Source organism: Garra rufa, chromosome 3 (assembly GCF_049309525.1).
Source record: "Garra rufa chromosome 3, GarRuf1.0, whole genome shotgun sequence".
In the NCBI taxonomy this organism is placed as follows: domain Eukaryota; kingdom Metazoa; phylum Chordata; class Actinopteri; order Cypriniformes; family Cyprinidae; genus Garra; species Garra rufa.
Window position 1 is genome coordinate 42,602,251 of NC_133363.1, and position 27,513 is coordinate 42,629,763.

Here is a 27,513-nt window from a genome sequence, read left to right on the forward strand (position 1 = left end):
TAAAATCAATTTTTTAACCGCCAAACGATATAAGCATGCTGAATGAATGTACATAAAGCACTTGCGCCATCTGCAGGCCACAGAGTGTCGCTACACATTATACTGCAGTCTGCTGTCGCAATGAGGCACCTTTTCAAAGTCACCTTGCTCCTATACAACAGGACACAGTAATCTCTATGCAAAATATGCAGTTACAACTACGAAAATCCACAATAAAATAACAACACAGTTTATTTTAAAAACGATTTTATTTTTTAATACAGTGGCATACTGGAAATTGTGTTGAAAAGGGAACAAACTCTGCCACGTGAATAGCTAATGACCAGTCGAAGCTGTGTTATATCATCTAAAGAAAGAAAAAAAGTCTTCCGGTGTGCCATAATAAATCGTCTATTAGTACAAAAATACATTTCAGGACACACAATATAGCATCCAGTATCACAAATAAATGCGTGGGAGACATTTCGAGCACACCGTTTAAAAGAAAACAGGTTTTGAGAATAGTTTACATCAAGCACTTTCTTTTGTAAATAAAGAATAAAAAGATGGTTATCATTAAAAACGCTTATATTTAGTGTGTATCTGTAGAAAAGGTGATATTATTACTGCCAAGTACACGTTCCAAGGCTCAAGGGTAGAACCAGAATCATTTCATTCATCCTCTTTTATAAACGCTTTCCCCCCTTAAGTTTTATACAAAATAAAGACATACAAAAAAAGAGTCATTTACAAACCAATAATGAAGGCAATATGCTAGCTTTATGTACAGCCAATTGATCTCCTTCCGTCTGTTATTTGTGTTTCTCTTCAAAGGTCATGTGCATAGCAGATAAAAAGAGAAAACCTGTTCTTAGCCGTCGCGCTGTTCTCGTGTGCAACACCCAGGTTTGTTTGTACAGCGGGTCGACAAAAATGGCAGAAAGACAACTTCAGTTTCTTCATAATTTATCATTAGAACAACTTAGCAAAAAGAAACCACAAAGGTTTTCGTTATTGAAAAAAAGTGTCGTTTCAGATAAGGCATCACTGCTTCAGATGGAGTGAGTGAGAGAGAGAGGGAGTGAGGAAGGAAGAAGGGGACAGAAGAGAGCAGCGGTCTTCACACCTGAGTCAAAGCACGTGCATAGATCTCGACACAGCAGGAATGTTCCAGTGCTCAAGTTCACAGGTTTGTGAGGAGGCTACAAAAGGAGCTTTTTAAAAAAGGTGAGCCTTAGGTGACACATCCTTGGCTAGAAAACTTGATCCTGCATTATTCTTAAGATGCTGAGATTCTCTCCGACACTCGCCATCTCTAACCAGCACTGATCCTGCACCTCGACATGATAAAAGTCAGGAAATGTGTCAGATGTACACTTCAACTGCTCGATCGAAAAGCCTAAAAGTAGAATTCGATATTCTAGAAAAGTTGCACTATACATTAGAATCATAACATAAGTGTGCATACTATATGAAGTTAAAATACATTTGCAGATTAATATAGTCTATACGTAGCCTAGACTGAATGGAAGAACCTAATAAATCCTTTAAAAAATAGACGGCACAACTTAATGTGTCGCAAAAATATTACAGTTGGCTTACAGTGTGAGTATAAGTCGGTCAGTGGCACAGAGCATGCAGTCCATCAATGGTTAATGTCTGCTTTTGTTATCCTCGAAAGCACTTAAAAAAAGAAGAGGAGGAAGAAGTAAAAACGAAGAGGACGACGAGGAGATTAAAACAGCACTTCATTGAATGTAACCCTCCCTCCAGTCTCAGAGGTTACCGTAAACAAAGCCAGAGCACGGTCGGGAGACCCTTCATTTAGTGTCGCGCAGCGCCTTCATCTTGTGTGAGTGTGACTGTGTGTTTGTGTGGTCGTAAGGGGAAAGGTCCACTCTCCTTTAATCTGGTTCCACATTCATTACGGGACCTTGCTGTTGTTGCCCTCCTTAGAAATGGTCAATAAGCACAGACACACAGTTGGCTCCAACCATGTAGTTGGGATCCCCAGGGAGAGATTTGTTCTGCCAACTTTTAGGATCACCTAGATAAACAGAGAAAATGTAGATGAATATAACGGACTAATGGAGAAAATTATGAACCACCATGTAAAAATGTTTGGAATCTTTTTTTTTTAAGTTAGAAATTAATACTTTTAATAATCAAAAATGCATTAAATTGATCAAAAGTGACAGTGAAGACATTTATTATTATTGTTACAATATTTTTTTTAAATGCTATTCTTTTGAACTTTCTATTCGCTGACAAGTACCGGTTTCCACAGAAATATTACACAGTATGATAATAATAATAAATGTTTCTCGAGCACTAAATCAGCATATTAGAATTATTTTTGAAGGATCATGTGACACTGAGGACTACATTTAAATATATTAAAATAGAAAAGTTTTTTTATACAGTGCCGCATTATTGCCACACATTTTTTACACTCAATATGTTGTAATAAGATGTTATGCCATTTTAACATCATCTTTTCTCGTTAAAATGACAATTATCTTGTTACAACAACATCTTTTCTCATAAGATATTTTCTGGTTAAAACAACACCTTTTATCATAATAACAAGATTTTTTCTTGTTACAACGACAATTATCTTATTAAAACATCTTTTCTCGTAATAACGAAATGTTTTCTCGTTAAAACAATATCTTTTCTTGTAAAAACAATTATCTCATTAAAACAACATTGTTTCTCGTAATAAGGAGATGTTTTCTCACAAAAATTACATCTTTTCTCGTAATAACGAAATGTTTTCTCCTTAAACCAACATTTTCTCACAAAAACAAGAAATTGTCATTAAAATTACATAATTATCTTGTTAAAATGACATCTGTTCTTATAAAAACAAGATGTTATGTCATTAAAATGACAATTATCTCATTAAAACGTCATCTTTTCTCATAATGAGATGTTTTCTCGTTAAAACAACATCTTTTCTCATAAAAACTAGATGTTATGTCATTAAAATTACATAATTATCCTGTTATAACGACATCTGTTCTCAAAAAAAAACAAGATGTTATGTCATTAAAATGACAATTATCTCGTTAAAACGACTTCTTTTCTCATAATGAGATGTTTTCTCGTTAAAACTACATCTTTACTCGTAAAAACGAGATGTTATGTCATTAAAATTACATAATTATCTTGTTAAAATGACATCTGTTCTTATAAAAACCAGATGTTATGTCATTAAAATGACAATTATCTCATTAAAACGTCATCTTTTCTCATAATGAGATGTTTTCTCGTTAAAACATCTTTTCTCATAAAAACTAGATGTTATGTCATTAAAATTACATAATTATCCTGTTATAACGACATCTGTTCTCAAAAAAAACAAGATGTTATGTCATTAAAATGACAATTATCTCGTTAAAACGACTTCTTTTCTCATAATGAGATGTTTTCTCGTTAAAACTACATCTTTACTCGTAAAAACGAGATGTTATGTCATTAAAATTACATAATTATCTTGTTAAAATGACATCTGTTCTTATAAAAACCAGATGTTATGTCATTAAAATGACAATTATCTCATTAAAACGTCATCTTTTCTCATAATGAGATGTTTTCTCGTTAAAACAACATCTTTTCTCATAAAAACTAGATGTTATGTCATTAAAATTACATAATTATCCTGTTATAACGACATCTGTTCTCATAAAAACAAGATGTTATGTCATTAAAATGACAATTATCTCGTTAAAACGTCATCTTTTCTCATAATGAGATGTTTTCTCGTTAAAACTACATCTTTACTCGTAAAAACGAGATGTTATGTCATTAAAATTACATAATTATCCTGTTATAATGACATCTGGGGCCTCATTTATAAAGACTTGCGTAGAAACCATCCTTGATTTTATCTAAGAACTTTTCTGATTTGATCGTAAGAGCGATTCAGAGAAACGAACGTACCACGAAATCCATGCGTACGCCAGTCATTCGATTATAAATCACAAATGATCGTGGAATTGTGTGCAGCTGAATGTTCTGCCGTCGAAACGCCCCTGCTTAATTAATTAACATATAAAATGAGCTCATTTCTAAAGCAAAAACTCTGTGACAATGGCAAGTAAAAAGGAGCGCAAGAAATCAAATTATAGTGAGGCTGAACTATCTGCAATACCAGGCATTACCACAAGGAAACGGTCGTACGCCAAGCTGGAATCTGACGTGGAGATAAGTACTTTTCCACGTCAAAGACGGTTTTTATAAATCTGTACTTTGACGTGGATTTGATCGTACGAACACTCTAAGATCAAATCAGTGCGTAAGAAAGTTTTATAAATGAGGCCCCTGTTCTCATAAAAACAAGATGTTATGTCATTAAAATGACAATTATCTCGTTAAAACGACTTCTTTTCTCATAATGAGATGTTTTCTCGTTAAAACTACATCTTTACTCGTAAAAACGAGATGTTATGTCATTAAAATTACATAATTATCCTGTTATAACGACATCTGTTCTCAAAAAAAAACAAGATGTTATGTCATTAAAATGACAATTATCTAATTAAAACGTCATCTTTTCTCATGAGATGTTTTCTCGTTAAAACAACATCTTTACTCGTAAAAACGAGATGTTATGTCATTAAAATGACATAATTATCCTGTTAAAATGACATCTGTTCTCAAAAAAAAAAGTTGTCATTAAAACAATTATCTTGTTAAAACGGCATCTTTTCTCATATTGAGATTTTTCTCGTTAAAACGACAATTCTCTCATTAAAACAACATCATTTCTCATAATAACGAGATGTTTTCTCATTAAAATGACATATTTTCTCGTAAAAATGAGATTTTAATGTTATTAAAACTTTTCTTGTAATAAAGAAGTGCTAAAAAGTGGCGTTTCAGGGCAGCCCACACACAAATATAAAAATATATTCTTACCCACAAATGAAAAACCTAGCTTAATTTTTGTTTGTCCGCTTTTCAAACAGAATGTCATAACTTAATAATAGACATAACTCAATAACTTAGCTCACTCACATAATTAAATTTACATTACATTGACAATTACATTGTTTTAACGACATAACATCTCGTGTTTACATGAAAAGATGTTGTTTTAACGAGAAAACATCTAGTTATTATGAGAAAAGATGTAGTTTTAACAAGATAATATTATGTAATTTTAATGACATAACATCTCTTTATTACGAGAAAAGATGTTGTTTAACAAAAAGAGATGTCTTTGAAAACGGTATCTCGTTATTACGACAATTGAGTGAAAAATAATAATGTGTGTGGCAGCAATGAGTCACCGTAATTTTAAATTGTAATAATATAAATAGTAATGAAAATATAATTGTTTTTACTCTACTTTGATCAAATAAATGCAGCCTTGGTGAGAATAAGAGACTTATTTCAAAAGCATTTAAAACATCTTAGTGACCCCAAACTTTTGAACAGTAGTGTAGTGCCTTGCAAAAGTATTCATACCCCTTCATTTTTTCATGTTTTGTTCTGTTGCTGCCTTATGTTAAACTGCTTTAAAAAAAAAAAAAAAATCCACATCAATCTACACTCCATACACCATAATGTCAAAGCAAAAACTGAATTTTCACAACTTTTCATGAATGCATTAAAAATAAAAAACTTTAAATAAGTACATTGCATAAGTATTCATACCCTTAACTAAATACTTAGCTAAATCACTTTACAGCCTCAAGCCTTTCAGGTATGATGTGACAAGCTTTTATGAAGTGTAGATTGTTGTGGGGAAAAAAAAGTAATTTAAAGCAGTTTAACATAAGGCAGCAACATAAATTGTGAAGAGCTATGAATACTTCACACGCAAAGCACTGCATGTTGCATACATGCATAAATGACAGCAAAATTGATTAACTAAATGTTGAAAAAAGCTGCACACATGCTTGCTTTCTAGTTAGATCCACTACTCTAAAGCCAACAAAACACTACCAAAAACAAACAAAAAACAAATTTGGCGAAAATGACCTTCATAAAAATAGTTACCTCACATTATTTTATAGCATACTTAAACAGCTGTAACAGTCTAATATTATGCTATTATTTTAGCCATTGGTTTGCATGAGGAAAAGTGAGGAGCGTAGCGGGATGCTCAGAGATAAGACAGGCTCTCAGCATGCGTTATTTGTTCTGACAGAGATAATCAGCAGAGCCAGAGCGTGAAGCAATAAGCTCATAGCCTAAGGTGCTGTAATGCATCAGGACAACGTTGTTTTCCTATTCATCAAGGTGAAGTGTGTAATTTCGGCACCACTAGCGGCAATAAACAGAAGTGGAAAAGGTTGACTCTCAAACACAAACAGAGTGGAGTTCTGTGGTTTCGTGGTACAGAAACTACACACTTTATTTGTAAGAATTAAAATTATTGTTACACTTAAGTATATACAGTACATATATTTCAGTGCCCTTTTGTACTCCGCTGTGAGCTCCATCAGAACAACATCTTTGTTAAATCAGTTAGGTAAACGCTCTCTTTCCAGGAGAGTGCAGGGAAATTTGCCTTGGGTTATGGATAAACTATAGCCTTGTTTTAAAATATGCAGATTAGAGGCAAAGACCTGTAATGGTTTTGGATGAGGAAAGAGTCTCCGATCTCTCCACTGCACAATCAGAACGAGAGGTTCAGGAGGAGGGCAGTGCCAGGTTTACCAATAAGAGTTATATACAGTAGAGACGAATGAGCAAAACAGACAGAGAGAGAAACGAAGACCCAGGGAAAAACATTTGCGGCTCTCCATTAGCGGGACGAAGACAATTCCAGCATCTCTGCGTATTCAGACATTTGGGTGGCTGTGTGAGAATCAGTTTAAAGCACAAACAATGTGAGTGAATTATGATTAGATGTGATTGGCAAATTCATGAAACCATGAGACCCAAGTGAAGATGGAAAACCTATTTAAGTAATGTTCATCTGGAGATGTGATTATTCAACTAATCTCGAGAGAGAAATTGAGTGATTCAGTGTCCTTATCGAGAAAACACAAAGGCCTATAAACAATTCTACTCAGGAAAATAGCTTTATAACTACTCAAACTGAGCACAACGCAAAATTTTGTTGGGCCCTGCAAAATGCAAACCATCTGGCAAAACAAATTTACTTTCAAATGTCTATTATTACTTATTTTTATTTTGTGACCCTGGACCACAAAACCAGTCGTAAGTAGCACAGGTATATTTCTAGCAATAGCAAAAAATACATTGTATGGGTCAAATTATCGATTTTTCTTTTATGCAAAAAATGATTAGGATATTAAGTAAAGATCATGTTCCATAAAATATTTTGTAAATTTCCTGATCAGTAATATGGATTGCTAAGAACTTCATTTGGACAACTTTAAAATCGATTTTCTCAATGTGACCCTGGACCACAAAACCAGTCTTAAGTCGCTGGGGTATATTTGTAGCAATAGCCAAGAATACATTGTATGGGTCGAAATTTTTGATTTTTCTTTTATGCCAAAAATCATTAAGAAATTAAGTAAAGATCATGTTCCATGAAGATTTTTTTGTAAAATTCCTACTGTAAACATATCAAAATGTAATTTTTGATTTGTAATATGCATTGTTAAGAACTTAATTTGGACAACTTTAAAGGTGATTTTCTCAGTCTTTTTGATTTTTTTGCATCCTCAGATTTCTGATTTCAAATAGCTGTATCTCGGCCAAATATTGTCCTATCCTAACAAACCATACATCATATGAAAGCTCAATAAATAAGCTTTCCATGTATAAATCTCAGTTTTGTCAAATTTAACCTTATGACTGGTTTTGTGGTCCAGGGTCACATATATATATATATTTTTTGCACCCTCAGATCCCAGATTTTCAAATAGTTGTATCTGTATTTATTAAGCTTCTTTTTTTGAAGTATCATTTCAAAACATTGACCCTTATGACTGGTTTTGTGGTCCATGGTCACATATTTAATTCTGTGTAACAGTATAAAATGTTTTGTGTAAAAGTTTTGTGAAAAACTATTGGGATTGGCCATTTATTTCCTTTATACCAAATATAAGTACTGTTAAAAGTACCATTTAAAAGTTTAGGATCAGCTTGAAATAATTCTATTTATTTAAAAAAAAAATATATTTAAAATATATATAAATATATGTAAAATATTAAAAAACATATATAAATATATGTAAAATATTATTAAATATTTTAATATGTCAACATGTTATTTCTGTGATGGCAAAGCTGTATTTTCGAGTAGCCATTACTCCATTTTTTTGTGTCACATGATCCTCCAGAAATAGGAAGTTGACACATAGAAAAAAAATCTTTTGTAATATAAATGTCTTTACTGTCACTTTTGCTCATTTTAATGGAACCTTGCTGAATCAACAAATTTCTTTCAGAAAAACATCTTACTGACGCCACATTTCCAATATTGTGCCATATAGTGAACTGTCACAAAGGAAAACTGATTTGATTGTCGAGTTAAAACTGACACTTGACACTATACCATGGACTATACCTTAAATAAACCACATGAATAAATGAACACTGAAGTGAGTCAGTGAGATGTGCTATATCAGCGGTTCTCAATTCCAGTCCTCGCGCCCCCCCGCTCTGCACATTTTGCGTGTTTCATGTATCGCTTCCGACGTTTGTTCTATTCCAACGTTACTGCCCTTCGAAGTGGACATCACGGGATATTCCGCCATTATTCATTAGTTCGAAGCAAGCGTATGTGTTCCATTTGAAGGTCAATAAAGCGTGCGAGACGTAAATTTAAAATGCATTTATTTACAGATGCACTTATGTCACACTTCTCTAGTAAGTTTCATCTGTGTGTGAAGACGCTACATGCGGTGGCGTAGCGTAAATATGTGAATGAATGTTTCGAAGTATAGTAAACAGATTTCCCCCGCTTAGGGAGCAGGGAGCAATGAACACTGTGCAGGCAATGTCAATTGGAACACATCCTGCACGGACCTCACTTCTAATGAGCTCGTTATCTGAATCAGGTGTGTTAACTAAGCGAGACATGCAAAATATGCAGAGCGGGGGGGCGCGAGGACTGGAATTGAGAACCGCTGTGCTATATGAGTTAAAATTAAAAAAACAAGTAAACAAAGATTAGCGATATGGAGTTGTGAATAAGAAAATGCATAATGAAAAAAGGCCCACAACCAAACAAGATGTCACAAAGCCATCCCAAACGACCCCAAAAAGGACAGAGAGAGGACAGCGTACCCGACGAGGAGTCGGAGGATTTTAGAGCAAAAGACCAACCATCAGGGGTCATAGACGCACAGTGAGGTAGGCGGAGCTCCACTGGCTTCAGGAACTTCAGACCGTGAGGACCACACATCACCAGAGGACTCAGCAGAGTTTCACCTGGAAATAAAAACACTTTTCTTTAGCATTTACTCTACAGACAAATCAATTCTATATGTGACCCTGGACCAGTCTTAAGTAGCACAGGTATATTTGTAGCAATAGCCAAAAATACATTGCAAGGGTACATCGCAAAATGATAAATTTATCTTCACATTTATGCCAAAAATAATTTGAATATTAAGTAAAGATCATGTTCCATGAAGATATTTTGTAAATTTCTTAGCATAAATATATCAAAACTTAATTTTTGATTAGTAATATGCACCCTCAGATTCCAGATTTTTAAATACTTGTATCTCAGCCAAATATTGTCCTAACAAATCATACATCAGTGGAAAGCTTATTTATTATTAGCTTAGTATTTATATATAGCTTTCAGATGATGTATAAATCTCAATTAAAAAAAATAAAAAATGGACCCTTATGAATAGTTTTGTGGTTCACGTTCATATATGAAATCGAAAACTAACACAAAAACATCTCCTCAAGCTATAAATTCAGTACTGTTAATCTCACTTGCATTTTGAGTACAGTTAACTGAAAAATTAGGGGTCTATAACTTAAAAAAAAAAGAATCAGTATCAAACTCTGTATTACCAGGCTTTTTCACAGACCAGAGGAGAAAGACAAAAATGTCAGAGTCTTCTGACCCTTGAGTTAAAAGATGCGTGACTGACCTTTCTCTTTGTCCAGAGGTGGCAGGATGCTGTTATCCCGACACACTTTGAAGTAGATCTCTTGCTCCACACCGTCAGGAATGGCTCCCTGAGGGATAATGATGCTCACTCCCGTCTCAATGGAGCTCAGGACCCCGCCGTTAGAGTTAAAGATGCCCCGTGCAGTCGCCACCACCGTGTGGCTGTCATCATCATCGTCATCCTCCAAAGCACTCGGACTGAAAAGAGAAAGAAAAACAGATTAACTTTTTTTTAGTTTGATCTTTTGTTTCAGTTTTTCTTTGCTGTTAAAAAAAGAGAGAGCTTTCTGATTCTGCACAGACAGCACAGACATTTTGCTTTCTTTGCACTCAAAAAGTATTCTTATTAAAATTGTGGTTCATAAAATTACAGCTGAACCACTGATGTCACATGGACTATTTTAACGATGCCCTTACTGCCTTTCTAGGCCTTAAACATGTCTACAAAGGGTCAGAAAGCTCTCAGATTTCCCCAAAAATATCTTAATTTGTGTTCTGAAGATGAACGAAGGTCTTACAGGTTTGGAACGACACAATGTTGAGTAATTAATGACAGAATTTTTATTTTTGGGTGAACTATCCCTTTAATATTCAATATCTGTTTAAAAAAAACCTACAATATGGATAAAATGTCTACTTACCAAAAAATGTAAATATGTAAGCTTGACAATTACGGAGCTAGTTTTTACTGTACCTGACAGGTATTGCCTTGGGTACAGCGTTGATGTTATTCTGCTGGTATTTGGGTTTCTGGTCCATGGTGCGAGTGAAGGTGTCCAGGCCGCTGTCGTGGTCTGTCGGCTGGGGTGAGATCTGAGGTTTGGTTGTGGTGCTGATGGGAGCTTTCACATTGTCCGTCTTATTTTGAGAGTCATTAGGCAGGAGGTTGTGGTTGAACTTGGGGCTGTCAAATTTCCGCTCAAACGGTTTTGCAGAGGTTGTGTACGGCTTGGGCACAAAACGGTTGTAACTGGACGTGGCAGTGCTGTTGGTCTTTGGAGGTTCCCCCGTGCCGTTTACAGGAGATTTCTCTGGGAAGCTTTTCTGAGGCAGGTAAGTGCTATGGACTGTGTCTTCATGATTGGGAGGCTTCGCTTTGGGAGATGCATGCGGGTCGAGAGGTGGGGTCACTGTGGGTGAGAGAGTATGTGAATAAACGTGTTGGAAGTCTTTTAGATATAAAATAAGATCAGCAGACACAGGAAGAGTTCAGTTTTGTTTTAGTTATCAGATTCATCTTTTGATGAGAATGTCCTTCAAATTTTGTGTATTTTTCTTTTAATACATTTAAAATACATTTTATTTTAGAAATGTAATTTATTCCTTTACCTCAGTCTTCAGTTTCTTACTTTGCTGTTTTGGTGCTCAAAAACATTTATTATCAATGTTGAAAGCACTTGTGCTGTTTCAGGAGTATCTATAATATGTAGTTTTGCTGTAGGAAAGAGCATATACAATCCTTTTTCCACTAATCACTTACCTGCAGGTTTGGGAAGGGTCGGAGGTGGGACAGCTGGGATCGCTGGAGCAACAGGGTTGATTTTCTCCACTGACTCTGCCCTGTAGCAGACAGTCAAATAAAGAACAATGAAGTCAAGATTCAAACTTAAATCCATATATCCTACCATAATGTTTACTTGCTGTCTAAATTGATATAACAAATCCAAAAAAGTCTTGTTCAATGAAACGTGATGGTTTATGACAGTTGCTGTCTATGCAGGGTCGGAAAGCTTTCGGATTTCATCAAAAATGTTGTGTAATTTGTGTTCCGAAAAAGAACGAAAAGTATTACGGGTTTGGAACGTCATGAGGGTGAGTAAATAATGACAGAATTTTCATTTTTGGGTGATCCCTTTAAGCATTTGAACATGTACCTGGGGTAGTACCCTGGCTGGGTCTGGGGTTGGGCTGGCTTGATGGCAGGTGTCAGCTGGGCAGAGGGTTTGCTGTCGAAGCTTCGGCGGTCGAAGTAAGACAGCTGTTTCCTGTAGTACTCCTCATCCTCATCAGGGTCATTGTTATTCGAGCGAATGATATCGTCAGCTGCTTTAGGCTGGGGCTGCTGTGGCTCTGGAGATCTGACAGAGGAAAGAAGCATGTGTACTTTTAAATGCTTGACTTATACTGTTGAGTTAATGACAATGACAATAAAAGTGCACTAGTGTATTAATTAGAGCCTAGTATAAATCATTTATGAGGTCATTTCAACTGTAGTATGTCAGTTTGTATATGTTTATTAATCACAAAGCCTAGTGCATAACGAGTGGCCAAATGTAGCCCTCATCATTGGACGTTTAGAAACAGACTCTATATCTGTCCATTTCACCACTAGAGGGAGATCTATGACTAACTTTATTTCTATTGCCAATTCTGTAGTACCGTTCAAACGTAGAGGGTCTGCAAGGCTGAATTTATTTGAGCAAAAATGCAGTAAAACACTAATATAGTTTAACATTACAGTGTGAAATAACGGTTTTAATATACAGTCCAAAATTTAAATAGACACCTTCAACATTTCTCACATTATCACAGTTTATTTGCTATAGTTTAGAAAATGGTAATAAAATATGTCGAGTTAAACTGCATCAAAACAAATTAATCTTGATAATGTCAGATAACTTTGATAGAAAGGTATGTAAAAAAACATGGTCAGGTCAAAGTGTCAAATAACATTTTTGGCCCAGTTTTTTTTTATCAATTTTACTGGTAGTCCATTTTATGAACAATGTTTGGGTTTAATATGTCTGTTTACTTTATTTTGCTATCCTCACTTACATCAATGAACTATAGTGTCCTGCACCACTAGTAAAAAAAATATCCAAAATTAAATCTAGTGTCTAAATATTTTTGGGTTCAACTGTATTTCAAAACATTATTTATTCCTGTAATTTTGCAAAATTGAATTTCCAGCAGTCACACAATCCTTCAGAAATCATTCTAATATGCTGATTTGGCACTCAAGAAATTATTATTTCTTATTATCATCAATGTTGAAAACAGTTTTTTTTTTGGGGGGGGGGGGGGGGGGGGGACTTATAATTTTCAGGTTCAGGTTACTTTTATGAATAGAAAATTTTAAATCAAATTTATTTGAAATAGGAATCTTTTGTAACATTACAAATGTATTTACAGTTACTTTTGATTATATTGATGCATCCTTGATAAATACATTAAAAAATTCATAAATTAAAAAAAAAACTTTTGAACTGTAGTATATGTGCTGGTTTAAAAAAGGCATTTTCTCAATATAGATACAAATAACATTTTATGCTAATGGCTGCAAATTCTCATGATGTTCAAAACCTTTAAGACCTTCGTTCGTTCACAGAAAACTAATTAAGACTTTTTTTTTTGATAAAATCTAAGAGCTCTCTGACCCTCCACAGACAGCAAGGGTCCTACCACATTCATTACAGTTGAACCACTGATGTCCCATGGACATTTTTGTCAATGTTCTTGGTACCTTTCTGGGCCTTGAACGTGGACCCCTGCTGTCTACGGAGGGTCAGAGAGCTCTCGGATTTCATCTCAAATATCTTAACTTGTGTTCTGAAGATGAACAAAGGACTTAAGGTTTGGAACGAGATGAGGGTGAGTAGTCATTTTTGGATGGACTATGCCTTTAATGTGCTAGTTCATTACCTGAAGGCCTTGTCTTGGTCCAGGTTACTTAAAGAATTGGCTTTGGGCACGGAGGCAGCGCCAGGTTTAGGCACCATGTCCACAGGCTAAACGAAGCATAAAAGATTACCATATTAATTATTCAGTTTGTAAAGTGCATATTTAGTTAGTAGAAATACAGACTGTGTCAACTCACCCGAATACCAGTGTCTGCTGATTCTCTTGCTCTGTCCACAGACACGGATCGCTTGTTCTCAAACATCTTAACCCTTGTGAGCACTGACTGGGGCTTCATGGCTGGGTCATCCTCTGCCTCGGCTTGAGGAGGCGGAAGCACAGGTTCCAATGGCGGTGAGATGGACTCAGGTTTAAGAGGAGTCACGGAGGCCTCAGAGTTCATGTACCCCCTCTGTGGTGGTTGAGTGTATGAAGGCCTTTGGGATGGGTCGTAGTACTGCTGTTTGGGGGGTTCAGGGGAGCGGGAAGAGGCTTGAGTACGAGGGAGTGCTTCCTGGTCATATTGTGGGCGTGCAGGGGGAGGTTCCTCATGTCGGACCGATCCAGGGCTGGGTTTGCCATAGCGAGGTCGACTGGCATCATAACCTGTGTCATGTCGCATCTGGGAGTGACCGTACATGCGGTTCAAACCGTCCTCATAGGGCATATGAGGGTCGTATCCAGAGGTTTGGTCATACGGGACCCACTGCTCGTCGTATGGAGGCATGCTGCTGTCCAAATGTAGGTGAGGGTCAAAGTTACGAGCCTTTGGTTCCATGTAGCCCCCATCGTAGCGGTACGGCTGGTGGTCATAATCTCTGTATGGCTTGTCTTCCTGATAGAGGGGCTGCTGGGGGTTGTAGTTGGGCTGCATAGGGTTCTGGCTCACCTCGTTGTTACGATAGATATCCTTCTTGTACATCTGTTGATAAAGCCAAAGGAGGATACTGATAAACGACTTGTACTAAGAATCACATATAAACTCTAAACCACAGCAATCAATTGAATTGAATGAAACGGCAGAAACCAGAAGTGATTAATATTCGGATTAAAAGTTGAAGAATGAAGCACAAAGTCAGCAGAGAGACCTGCAATAGAGGAAGACTCAGAGTGGGCAGTTATTGAACAGGTCAAAATGGAGGCAGCCATCACACAAATAGTTTCAGATTTTAAGAGAGATTAAATGATTCATGACACGCCAAGCTGCAAAAACATTGGGGTAAAATCAGAAAAGGTTCCACTGAAAAAGAAATATACAAAAACAATTTTCTTTAAACAATGAAAAACAGTATTTTTGAGAAGTAGCCTTATAGTACAGTCTGTTAGACACAGAATCACAACTCTCAATGTTGAAGCCAGCATTCTTCTAAGGAATAACTTACAAAAGTTGTTTTTAAATTTTGTCTATGATAATAAGGAATTAATCAAACATGGCCACAATTTAACTAAAACGAAAGAACTAATTAATAAAATGTGGAAACAAATTCTTAACTCACGGCCACAATGGGTTTTTTTGCATGTAATTATTGCATGTAAGTTTAATTTTGCTCTTTCTTGTCATTAAAATGGTTGTCAACTAAAATTAGATTAAAACTGAATGAACTAATGAATATGAAAATTAAAATTTAAAGAATGCTTTAATCAAAAGACAAAAACTATGAATAAAGTAACCTGTAAAAATGAAAACTGGTCAAAGGAGAAGTTTACCTCCAGAATAAAACTTCACAGATAATTTAAAAACTTTCTCTCTTTAGTCATAAAGAAATTATATTTTTTGAGAAAAGCATTTCAGTATTTCTGTCCATATAGTGGACCTCTATGGTGCCCACGAGTTTGAACTTCCAAAATGCAGTTTACATGCAGCTTCAAAGGGCTCTAAATAATCCCAGCCAAGAAAAAGGGTCTTTTCTAGTGAAACGATTGGTTATTTTCCTAAAAACAAAAAAAAAACAAAATGTACAATTGTATTTGTTTAGCTTTGCCTGTACTCTGTGTATATTCCGGTTCAAGACAGTTAGGGTATGTCGAAAAACTCCTATCTCATTTTCCAATTTCAAAATCATCCTCCATCACTGTTTTACCTCTTTTTGTAAAGGTTCACTTTGTAAAAACTTGGTCAGTACTGATGTAGGATGATTTTAAAGTTGGAGGAGAAAATGAGATTTGAGTTTTTTGACCAACCCTAACTGTTTTGAACCGGAAAACAGAGTACAAACAGAGCTAGACAAGCTTAAAGTGTAGGTTAAAGTGTATATAAATTGTAAATTTTTTAGGAAAAAAAATGATTGTTTCACTAGATAAGACTCTTATTCTCAGCAGGGACAGTTTAGAGCCCTTTGAAGCTGGATTTAAACTGCATTTTGGAAGTTCAAAATCGCAGGCATCATAGAAGTCCACTATATGGAGAGAAATCTTGAAATGTTTTTCTCAAAAAACTATTTTGTTCATGACTGAAAAAAGACAAACATCTTGGATGATAAGTGGGTGAGTAAATTATCTGTAAATTTTTGTTATCGAAGTGAACTTCTCCTTTAAGTCGTATGCTCTAAACAACAAGGCTACCTTTCAAAGTCATAACTGGGGGGGGGGGGGGGGAGATTCAAAATTAAATATAATTTTAAATATAGTTTTAAATATAGATCAAATTAAATTTAAAATCAGTTTATAACATTCATTGCGCCACTAATATTCACTAGCTCTACTTCGACAAGCAAAAAAAACTGAAAATTTATTCCATGCAAGAGTAGGCAAGCAACAGTGGGGACCTGGGCTTGCCTGAAGGTGCATGAACTATGATCTGATGCAGCAGGCCTCTGTCGTACCCACTGTTGTTTATGAACACACGCTCACGCACACATACACACGCACATTCAAAGGGGGAAACGGACGCTCTTTGAAATAGGCACACAGCGCACATGCAAGAGCTGGAGGATAAAGCACTGCAGCACACAGGCAGGCCAGACGGCGATAAGAGAGGGCACCGGGCTCGGGCGATAATTTGGCCGGTTTCAGTCCAGAGCAGGGTGGCTAGCGAGGTACCTTGGACTCTGACCCGGGTTGTCCGGATTGGTTGGGGTCAGGAGACGGGGGTTGAGCTAGCTCAGGGGCAGGTGGGAAGAAAGAGCCAGCCTCTGGGCTGAAATCCCCCTGAGTGAGGGTGACCGGGAGATCCTTGGCACTCAGGGCCCCTACATTTACATGAACAGCAGGGGGCACTGTCTCTGCCAGCGGCTCAGGCTGCGTGGGGAGAGCAGCCTCTGCTTTCTGTGAAGGTGTTCAAAAATGTTTAATACATGCGGTCAAACCTCACCACTGCACTTCAGCTGAGCTTCATGATTCTCTTCTGCCTCACCTGACACCAGTACTGTTCTATCAAGTGAATGTTCCAGGTTCAATTGATGTTGAGCTCTATTCACAGTATTTTGGGTATAATGCAGACTCAATGAAATGGTAATAATAATAAAAATATTGAGAAAATCGCCCTTAAAGTTGTCCAAATGAAGTGCTTAGCTATGCATAATACTAATCAAAAATTAAGTTTTGATATATTTACGGTAAGGAATTTACAAAACGATCTTTAATTATTATTATTATTATTTTTTTTTTTGCCAAAAAAGAAAAATCTATAATTTTGATCCATCCAGTGTATTTTTGGCTATTGCTACAAATATACCCGTGCGACTTATGACTGGTTTTGTGGTTCAGGGTCACATATAAATTTAAATTTTAATAAGGTGGAAAAAGAGAATTGTTTACAAGGTTGACAATAACGTGCATTTAGAAAATAGTGTACATTTCTATTTAATTTAATTTCTGACGTTCTTCAGTTAAAAAAAAAAAATAGATACAATACACTGGTGATTATTGATATATAGTTTTTTTTGTTAGTTTTTTTAAATTGGCTTTTATATGTCACAAGGCTAATATTTGTTATCGGCTGTTATTAAATCTTTAATTGTGCACACTAATTTCCTCCATTTTTACATTTACAACAGTTGTTGTAAATGTAAACAAATCTTTTAAATCTATAAATGTATATTTTTCCACATTGTATATAATGTTGTAATGCCAAAATTCACTTGTAGCATTTACAATGACTGTTTTTAGTTTTAGATGTTTTAAATTTAGACAAACTGTATGAATTTTAATTTAACAATTTTTCAACAATCTTTTAATTTATCTCAATATTTCAGCCAAATCTGTAATCAGTGCATCCCTAGTTGCTGTACTTTTAAAGGATTAGTTCACTTCCAAAATTAAATGTCCTGATATTTTACTCACCCTGGTGTCATCTAAGATGTTCGTATCTGTCTAACTTCAGTCGAAAATAAATTAAGGTTTTTGAGGAAAACATTCCAGGATTTTTCTCCATATAGTAGACTTCAATGGGAACCAATGGAATGAAGGTCCAAATTGCATTTTTAATGTAGGTTTTGTTGGTAAAAAGTATATAAATTTTCTTTTCTTTTTTTTTAAAATGATGATAGTTTCACTAGATAAAACCCTTATTCCTCATCTGGGATTATCTAGAGCCTTTTGAAGCTGCACTGAAACTGCAATTTTGACCTTCTTCCCATTGGTTTCCATTGAAGTCCACTATATAGAGAATAATCCTGGAATGTTTTCCTCAAAAACCTTAATTTCTTTTCGACTGAAGAAAGAAAGACACGAACATCTTGGGTAACACGGGAGTCAATTAACAGTAAATTATTATTATTTATTTCAAATGCTGTTCACTGAGCTTAACTTGTATTGAACCAGGAACATCCCACTAACATGCAAAATAGGGTGATTCTGGAACCATGTCATTTAATAATTTACAACTGGACAAGGTTCTGATTTTACGTTAAGTCTGATGTCAGTTTAATTCTATAGTACAGTACAATGTTTTGGCTGTCTTGTAACACAAGATCTAAGACACTTTGGATATCATAGTGGCCACTGGACCCATATAGATAAATACATTCACAGTAATATATTTAACACTGTAAATCCATCATGCACATAATACTTTCTGGTAATGACATCATTTTGCATGACAAGTAAAGGGACAGCTAGACCACAAGGATGGGGCAATTATTTCACATACTTAAAGATACAATGTCCTCACTTCCATCTCCATTGTGATCATACTGAGATAAGAGTCACAGCATCTATGTGAAGTATAACAGCCAAGCCATATTCGTCTCACACACACACACACACTTCCACACAATTCACGCTCACAAATACATATAATAAATACGTGGCAACAATTAATACTTGGTCATTGTCACTTCTCTAGTATTGCAATGATAGATAGGGTTTGTTTTTTAAAGCACTCCTCCTTCAATAGTGCCGCTAGAATACTTTTCTCACGCACACCACGGCCTCCAGACAACAGGGAAGGCGAACGGCTCGCAGAAACGCTACCTGCTGAGGTGCAGGGGCCTTGAACCCTGCGGGGTCGATGCGGTTCAGCGGTTCGGGCTGATACCCTCCGTATCCAGGAGGTTCCTGGATGACGGGCGGGTCCTCCCGGACGGGTTCTGAAGAGCGAGTGATGGCGGGTTCGCTGGGCGGTCCAACCTCGTCGTTCAGGGTCTCGTCTAGTTCCTGGTCCGTGTAGGCTCCGCCCTCTGTGTCAGTGTCCTCGTAGTCCGAGGTGTGACGGCTGTCCGTGCTGTACATGCTGTACTCGCTACCAGGGGCAGATACATAGGACAGACGGTCATCGTGAAGATCCAGATCATCGTCAGGTGCGCCGTCCGCCTGAATTTAATGAGAAAGAGAGGAAGAGGAGAGAACAGCATGTAGAGAGAGATGAGAGTGTAAAATAATGGAAGGTAAAAGTGAGAAATGACATTTAGATGAAATATGTAACACTGGGGAATCTCACAAAATTATATTTTGCATAAAAAATAAAGCCTTCATTTGAGATTTTTCTGTATTTTAACATTATTAACAAGGTTCTACTGTCAATATTTCTATTATTACTTACTTACGATTCTTTAATGACATTGTATTGTAATAATAAGTATTAGTAAAACAATATTGCTTTACATTTAAGAAACTGAAATGAAAGGCAGTACTCCAAAGACAATAATTAGGGCCCTATGATTTCCACAATTCAGAAAACGCAGACAAATACTATTTAAATATGAATCCTTTACATCAACCCGTCAAAATAAAATTTTGGTTTTACTTGAAGAAACTGTGACAAAAATGTATTTCTTTAAGTAATGATAGTACTAGTACTAATAAAAAATATACATATTATTAAAACATTTTTTAAGAAATATTTATGAGGGTTTTTTTACCTGAATTTATTTATCAGAAAAATATAAACAAACAACACAGTATTTCTGGGGAAATAATTAATTCATTAATTCATTATTTAATTAGAGATGCTTTAGACTATTAAAATTGAATGAAACATTTTAACAATTAACATATTAACAACATGGAATCCAGAAAATTAATAGAAAACACAGAATTAGGTAAAACAAAACTGAATTTGAGAAAAACAAAAGTAAAAGGTATTTCATAGGGCCTTAAAATTTACTTTTTGTTAAACTTCTAATAAACTGATGTTAAATTTTGTTTCAATTAATTAGACATGCTTTTTTAATAATATTTTTAATGTAACCATTAAAACAGAGTCTAGAAAAATTAAAACAGAAAAAAAATGAATCCAGACAAATTAAAAGAAAAGGGTATATTTTATAGATATGATTCATAAGTACAATATAAATCAAATCCTTTCCTCATATTGCCACTAGAAGAATATAAGACAGTGTTAATATAGTATTATTTATATACCAATATAATACTTATTTATATTTTAATTAGCTTTTATTTTTATATTTTCAGTTTTAAATTTTAATTTTAAAGTTTCTAAATTTCTATTTAGTTTTACATTTCTGTTTCAATCATTTTAGTACTTTCTCATTTCTATTTATCATCAAATATTTTTATTTCAGAATTATTTCAATTAATGAAAACAATTTTCAATAGTTTTATTTGCTTTATATGACTAAGAATATAAGAAGTTTGCTCACTACTATATTGAGAATTGAGGGGGTGTGCTATGCTGTCATGAAAATTATTTCACAAAGCAAAAACCATAAAAATGACAGTTTTTGGTACATATTTTGAGTTTAACCCCATTACGGTGAAACATTACAAAAACAAAACTCTGTCCACTGGGAGTAAGAACAGATGTTGATCAAATAAGCCACGCAGTGGTCAACATGAATGTTGTGACCAAAAGAACAGATGCATGGGAAACAAACTATGCTGTTTAAACATAAACATTGAACCACGAAACCAGACAACCACGAATGAACCCTGTCCCTGAAACCTCAAGCATCTGCTGTGGAAAAGTTTGATGAAACTCACCTTGCCCTCTGAGACCCACACCAGCTGGTTCTGCTGCTGCTGAATGGTCTCCTTCAACGCTCCATACCAGCCATCATTCAAGTTGTTCATGTTAATGGTGGCTAAAGGACAGTGACAGGAAGGAAGACATCAAATCACTCAAAAGAGTATCCAGCCGAGTCAGGTTTTTGTAAAAACAACAGTTTTTTTTTTTTCACTAAAAGCAGCCTCACTGCACGTCAATGTCCGCTGCACACAGCATGCAACATCGCTTAGTTGTAGTTATGTGCTCATTAATTCATCCAAAGGTGGATCACTGTTGGATTCTTTCACTTTACAACTGAGTGAACTTTTTGCCCCATCACATTTACATTTATGAGAGGCCATTATTCAAAGCGATTAACAAATGAGGAATGCTATAACACAACAGCCTTTATAGAACTGATACAGTATGCATGTCTTAACATTTCCATAGAAGTTATGACTAAAACTTGCAGATAGCAGCCAGGCTGCTGAGTGTGACCCATCATGAAATTTAATGTGATGTACAGTTTTATGAATAATTATTCCAAATTATTACTGTGAACTACATTTTTCAATTCAACCGGTTCATTAGGAAATTCTGATTAATTTAACCGACAAGACATTTAAAGTAAAAAAAAATATTCAGTTTAGGTATAACCAGAAGCCTAACTATTTATTACTGTTGATTAAGATATATAACTCACTTTAATTAGCAATTAGCATGTGCCGTTCAAAAGTTTGGGATCAGTAAGATTTTTAATGTTTTTTAAAGAAGTTTCTTATGTTCATCAAGGATGTGTTTTTATTTGATCAAAAATACCGGAAAGAAATAATATTGTGAATATTATTATGATGTAAAATAATGCTTTTCTATTTGAATATACATTCAATTCTAATTTATTCCTGAAATTTCAGCATCATTACAGTCTTCAGTGTCACATGATCCTTCAGAAATCATTCTAATATGTGCTGAAAACAGTTGTGCTGCTTAATACGTTTTGGAACCTGGGATACTTTTTTCAGGATTCTTTGATGAATAAGAAGTTAAAAAAGCATTTATTTAAAGTAGAAATCTTTTCTAACAATATACACCACCATTCAAAAGTTTGGGGTCAGTACATTTTTATTCTTTCTTTTTCGAAAGAAATTAATACTTTTATTCAGCAAGAAAGTGTTAAAAATTAATAGCAAAGATTTATAATTTGGAATAAATGCTGTTTCTTTTTACTTTTTATTCATCAAAGAATCCTGAAAAAAGGTTCCAAAAAATATTTGGCAGCACAACTGTTGCCAATAATAAATCAACATCTTAAAATGATTTCTGAAGGATCATGTGACACTTAAGACTGGAGTAATGGCTCATGAAAACTCAGATTTGCACCACAGGAATGCATTAGATTTTAAAGCATATTAAAATAGACACCATTATTTTACATTGTAATAACATTTTTCAATATTACTGTTTTTTTCTGTATTTTTGATCAAATAAATGGAACTTTGAGGAGCATAAGAGACTTCTTTAAAAAAAAAAAAAAAACATAAAAAATCTTACTGATCACAAACTTATGAACAGAAGTATATTTAGATGCTACTTTTTGTGTGTTTTTCATGTGTGTACATATTATATTTGTGACCCTGGACCACAAGACCAGGCAAAAGGGTCATATTTTTTATACTTCATCCGAAAGCTGAATAAATAAGCTTTCCATTGATGTATGCTTTGTTAGAACAATATTTGGCCGAGATACAACTACTTAAAAACCTGGTGTCTGAGGGTGAAAAAATCTAAATATTGAGAAAATCGCCTTTAAAGTTGTCCAAATGAAGTTCTTAGCAATGCATATTACTAATCAAAAATTATGTTTTGATAAAGTTACGGTAGGACATTTACAAAATATCTTCATGGAACATAATCTTTATTTAACATCCTAATGATTTTTGACATTAAAATGCTACTGCTACAAATATACCCGTGCTACTTAAAACTGGTTTTGTGGTCCACGCTCACAATTTTAAAGCCACAAAGACTTTACAATTTGCTTTTGCTTATCAGAATCATTAAAACAATCTGGCTCAAAAGAATAATTCATTCATGAATTAGACATCACTACTGTGTGTGTACGTGCAGAAAAGTCGCAAAATATGGTCAGTGTTGCTGTGTTTTTATAAACAGCTCCATGTCTGGGCCCATAGTTACTATATTAATACCATCATGCTTTGGGGACAAGGGTCTACTTTTGCATGTAAATCAATCCTCACTGTCTCCCTCAAGTCTTTAATTTTTTTTACAATAAAGAAAACACAGCTTTAAAACATCTGTGTTTACCTGTGAATAGGTGGTGGTTGTTCTTTCTCAGTTTGAGAGCACGCTCATGGAGTTTCCTGGCACTCTTCCTGGACTCCGGACACAGTCTGGTCCTCATGTTCTTCACGCCCTGCTTACTGTCAGGATTCAGGAACACCACGATGGGATACCACTGAGCATAGTTCAGCCGATCCACGGCATTAGGAGTAATATCCAACACTGCATGCTTGTCCTGCAAAAACACAAACAAAACACCTCTTCTTAATTTCACAGATTCTCAAATGTACATGTTGTATCATAATCCACCAGCAGGAGACAGTAGTGCTCTTCAGAGAGAGAGAGAGTGTGCATGCATTGCCTTAAAGGGATGGTTCGGAGTAGAATTGACTTCATTGCTATGCACTCCGAAGCCCATGTAAATACCCCATCCGAAGTTTTTTTTACCTTAGTCAAACATTAATGGAGATATTAGAGTTTTTCGAATTGCTTGTTACAGGAGTGAATGGTACATGTGATGTATCTCGTAAATTGCACCACTAAACGTGCAAGTAATCTTACCAAACTTGTACAGTAGTGTAAATAGGTTATGTACTCACAAAACGCTGCATCAGCACATTTGTGAGTCCACCATGAGTGTTTTAAAAACACGTTTTAGCCAATCCCTACTAGTCTCAAAAACTACAAATGGCGACACGTCGACGTCACTTCCCTGGTTTGAAAAAAGCACGTAAAAGTCCTCCTACAAGTTGACATGCACACAGATGTAGTAGGAGGACTTTTACGTGCTTTTTTCAAACCAGGGAAGTGATGTCGACTTGTAGTTTCTGAGACTAGTAGTTCTCGGGTAAAACGTGTTTTTAAAACACTCATGGTGGACTTACAAATGTTCTGATGCAGCGTTTTGTGAGTACATAACCTATTTACACTACTGTACAAGTTTGGTAAGATTACTTGCACGTTTAGTGGTGCAATTTATGAGATACATCACATGTACCATTCACTCCTGTAACAAGCAATTCGAAAAACTCTAATATCTCCATAAATGTTTGACTAAGGTAAAAAAAACTTCGGATGGGGTATTTACATGGGCTTCGGAGTGCATAGCAATGAAGTCAATTCTACTCCGAACCATCCCTTTAAAGGGGCTATATGCAATTTTCTGAAATTTAAACTCGCAACCGACACCTGTGGCCAAAAAAACGGAACTGCTCTTCCTTTCTGCTCGCTCTAGCAGCGCGTGCTCGTACGTACACACTTTACAAGTCATCCGCTGCAAAGAAGTCAACATTATGTTTACAGAGGTAAGAACAGTCAAATACATATATTGTTTGAGAAACTAAGTTTGTTTGCTATATATATGACTAGCGGTGGTGGTAGAGTGATCTGAAACGTTTAACATGAACGCGCTTGATGTCACATCCGCAGACAGCGCGCGAAAAATCCGACCCGACAGAAAATAGGAAAAATAGGATACAGGCTTATAGGTGCACCCACTGTGAGCTGACAAGGTGTTAGTATGCTCATCAGGAGATGTTTGAGTCATAAATGGTCAAATAAAAAGGCTATTGTTACGTTTATTTTGGGGAAAAAGTTGCATATAGCCCCTTTAAATAATTCTGTATGCGTGTGTGAGATCTCACCCGGTCGATTATCTGTTTGATAGTGTGAAGACGTATGATCCCCGAGCTGCGCTGGTCAGTGCCGGCATCTCTGGGTTCACTCTCTACACAAGAGAAACCAATCCATATTAGTGTCCACGTACACTTCCTGTTCTCCCTCTCATGCAGTACCTCAGCATCTTCACCCCTCAGATGCATACAGTGAGGAGGCAATTCAACATAGATGTGCACATGCGCCCGCATACACAATATGAGCACCTGCAGACTGTTCATATGTTCCATACGTGTAACATCAATGTGGTGCGATGCAACTGCATGTATCCAAATATGAATATTCATTATATAAGTGGAGGGTGAAGGAGCATCTATACACCACAGTGACTAAAAGAGGTCTGGAATATCTGAAGAACATTTAACATTAATGAGTGCAACCAGAAGGTCATTACAGGGTAAAGCTAGTGTGGTTTGACCTTTAGAAGCCATTGGTGACTTCTGACATCAATACATTATTGGGATACTTCACCCAAGAATAAATATTCCATCATCATTTACTAATCCAAACAGAAAAAGCTCTCTTTACATAAAATTTAAGTCAATTGGGTCCAATGGTGAGTAAATGATGATAATTTCTTATTTTTGGGTGAACTATCACTTTAAGACAGCAAGCCTACATCTGTATCCTTATGGCTCTAAAATAGCAACTACAGGAAGTATTTTCAGCAAAAAACACAAAAAAAAGCTCAAAGAATCACAAAATAACACAGGAAGCAGGTGCTTGGGATGGGGAAATCAATGAGCAATGTGCCTTCATCTCCTCTCAAGCATGACTGAAGGGTTGGGGGGTTGGAGCTGTCGATAGCATGAAGACATCTTGGATTTTTTCATCGTTAACATTCCAAGCGGTGTCGATTTGGTGTAATTAAATAAGGGATGCCATAATAATGCACAGCCTCTAGTAACTATGGTTACTGATGGAGTGAGCTGATGTGACTACTGTATGCAACGTACTTTCCCTTCCATCTGGGTGCTGTGTCTCTGAAAAGCAAATACAGTCATACAGGAACAATGTTATGTAAATATAGCCAGTGGCCACTCATGGAATCAGTTTACAAGCTGAATTTTAAAAGCACTACTGATACTGGAGAGCAGGACAGCAGCTGTGACTGCTCAAGTATGCTGCACAGGTAGGCGGACTAGAAAATTGAAGCGCTGTGTCTTATCAAGGGATGCGTGTTAACAAATGGACACTCACTTGCAAGCTCAAACAGGTCAGGCACCTCTCTCGCCAGTTTGTCTCGTGCCACGTCGGCAATTGGGCCGAAGATCACAACAGGTCTCAGGAACCCAGCTATAATAAAACAAGAAATAAAATGAAAAATATATTATTTTAAAAGCATTTTAAAAAATTTGAAATTTGTTAAAAAGATTTGTATTATTAAAGAATTTGTGTTTTTAAATATTAATTTAAGTCACCAGTAGATGGTAGCAAGGTAATTTAAATTTAAAAATGGGGGAAATTATCATAAACAATTACATTTACAATACCAGTTGATGTGCAACCAATATTGAAACAGTAAAAAAAAAAAAAAAAAAAAAATTAATAATAAATTATTAATAAATTTAATTTAACACCCGTATAAATGATAGCTGTTTGTGTGGAGCAGCATTTACTGTTAACAGAGCCGTTCTAAGACGCAGATACATAACCTGCATGCATGTAAATAATTATAACGCATATATTAAACCTGCATCACACATATTAATTTGATTGAATCATAGCGTTTTGTGAACTCACAATAGCACTATGCTTTATCATGATTTTTAAAGGGCTTTTCAGCTTTGGAAAACGGATTAATAATGCATTTCATGGATTCTCGTCAATGAAATGCACCACTTCCGGTATTTTGCTGGTTACTCGACATGGGCAAAATGTAGTCGAAGATTTTCCAAAATTGAGTACTCAAATAAATTTGAGGAATTGTGACAGTCCTAATACATACCTTCTCTAAGAACCACCCTCTCATACGCAGGGAACTTGGTCTGAACAGGCTGAGCTGACAGATCTTCTCTGCTCTTCCGCAGGTTCCTCTTTGAACTGCGCAAACCTCTGAACCTCCAGAAGTCAGCACGGTCGCCTCCTGCAGTTTTAGGGAGTGTATATTGTACACTTGATAACTGCTCCGCCCTGATGAGAAGAAACAAGGTCAGCTTAAGTTAAAAGTATACTGAATTTTGATTTTCTCTAGGATCACAAACATGTATATAGATAGTCATGCAATACACAAGATACCAAAAAAAAAAAACCTCTACTAATCTGTACTAATCCATATATGTGACCCTGGACCACAAAACCAGTATTAAGTTCTTAAGTAGCATGGGTACATTTGTAGTAATAGCCAAAAATACATTGTACGGGTCAAATTATCGATATTATTCTTTTACGCCAAAAATCATTAGGATAATAAGTAAAGATCATGTTACATGAAGATATTTTGTAAATTTTCTACCCTATATATTAAAACTTAATTTTTAATCTGTAATAT

At 35.6% G+C, this 27,513-nt stretch overlaps 1 protein-coding gene across 10 annotated transcripts in view; it reads right to left on the reverse strand.

Moving 5' to 3' along the window:
• Positions 1-229: 229 nt before the first annotated feature.
• Positions 230-27,513, reverse strand: part of tjp1a (tight junction protein 1a) — a 154,046-nt gene continuing 126,762 nt past the window's right edge. For 2 of the 10 annotated variants that reach the window (XM_073836181.1, XM_073836186.1), the window contains 16 exons: positions 26,971-27,155; positions 26,223-26,318; positions 25,979-26,005; positions 24,992-25,074; positions 23,373-23,583; positions 21,044-21,144; positions 19,076-19,414; positions 16,703-16,927; positions 13,863-14,585; positions 13,688-13,773; positions 11,920-12,123; positions 11,526-11,605; positions 10,740-11,175; positions 10,026-10,243; positions 9,202-9,345; positions 230-2,026 (listed from right to left, as the gene is read on the reverse strand). In XM_073836181.1, coding sequence (XP_073692282.1) covers positions 1,932-2,026; positions 9,202-9,345; positions 10,026-10,243; positions 10,740-11,175; positions 11,526-11,605; positions 11,920-12,123; positions 13,688-13,773; positions 13,863-14,585; positions 16,703-16,927; positions 19,076-19,414; positions 21,044-21,144; positions 23,373-23,583; positions 24,992-25,074; positions 25,979-26,005; positions 26,223-26,318; positions 26,971-27,155 — 3,253 coding nt within the window. In that variant the 3' untranslated portion in view covers positions 230-1,931. The remainder of the gene's footprint in view (positions 2,027-9,201; positions 9,346-10,025; positions 10,244-10,739; positions 11,176-11,525; positions 11,606-11,919; positions 12,124-13,687; positions 13,774-13,862; positions 14,586-16,702; positions 16,928-19,075; positions 19,415-21,043; positions 21,145-23,372; positions 23,584-24,991; positions 25,075-25,978; positions 26,006-26,222; positions 26,319-26,970; positions 27,156-27,513) is intronic. The other 8 variants (XM_073836184.1, XM_073836183.1, XM_073836190.1 and 5 more) reach the window with 8 other exon arrangements.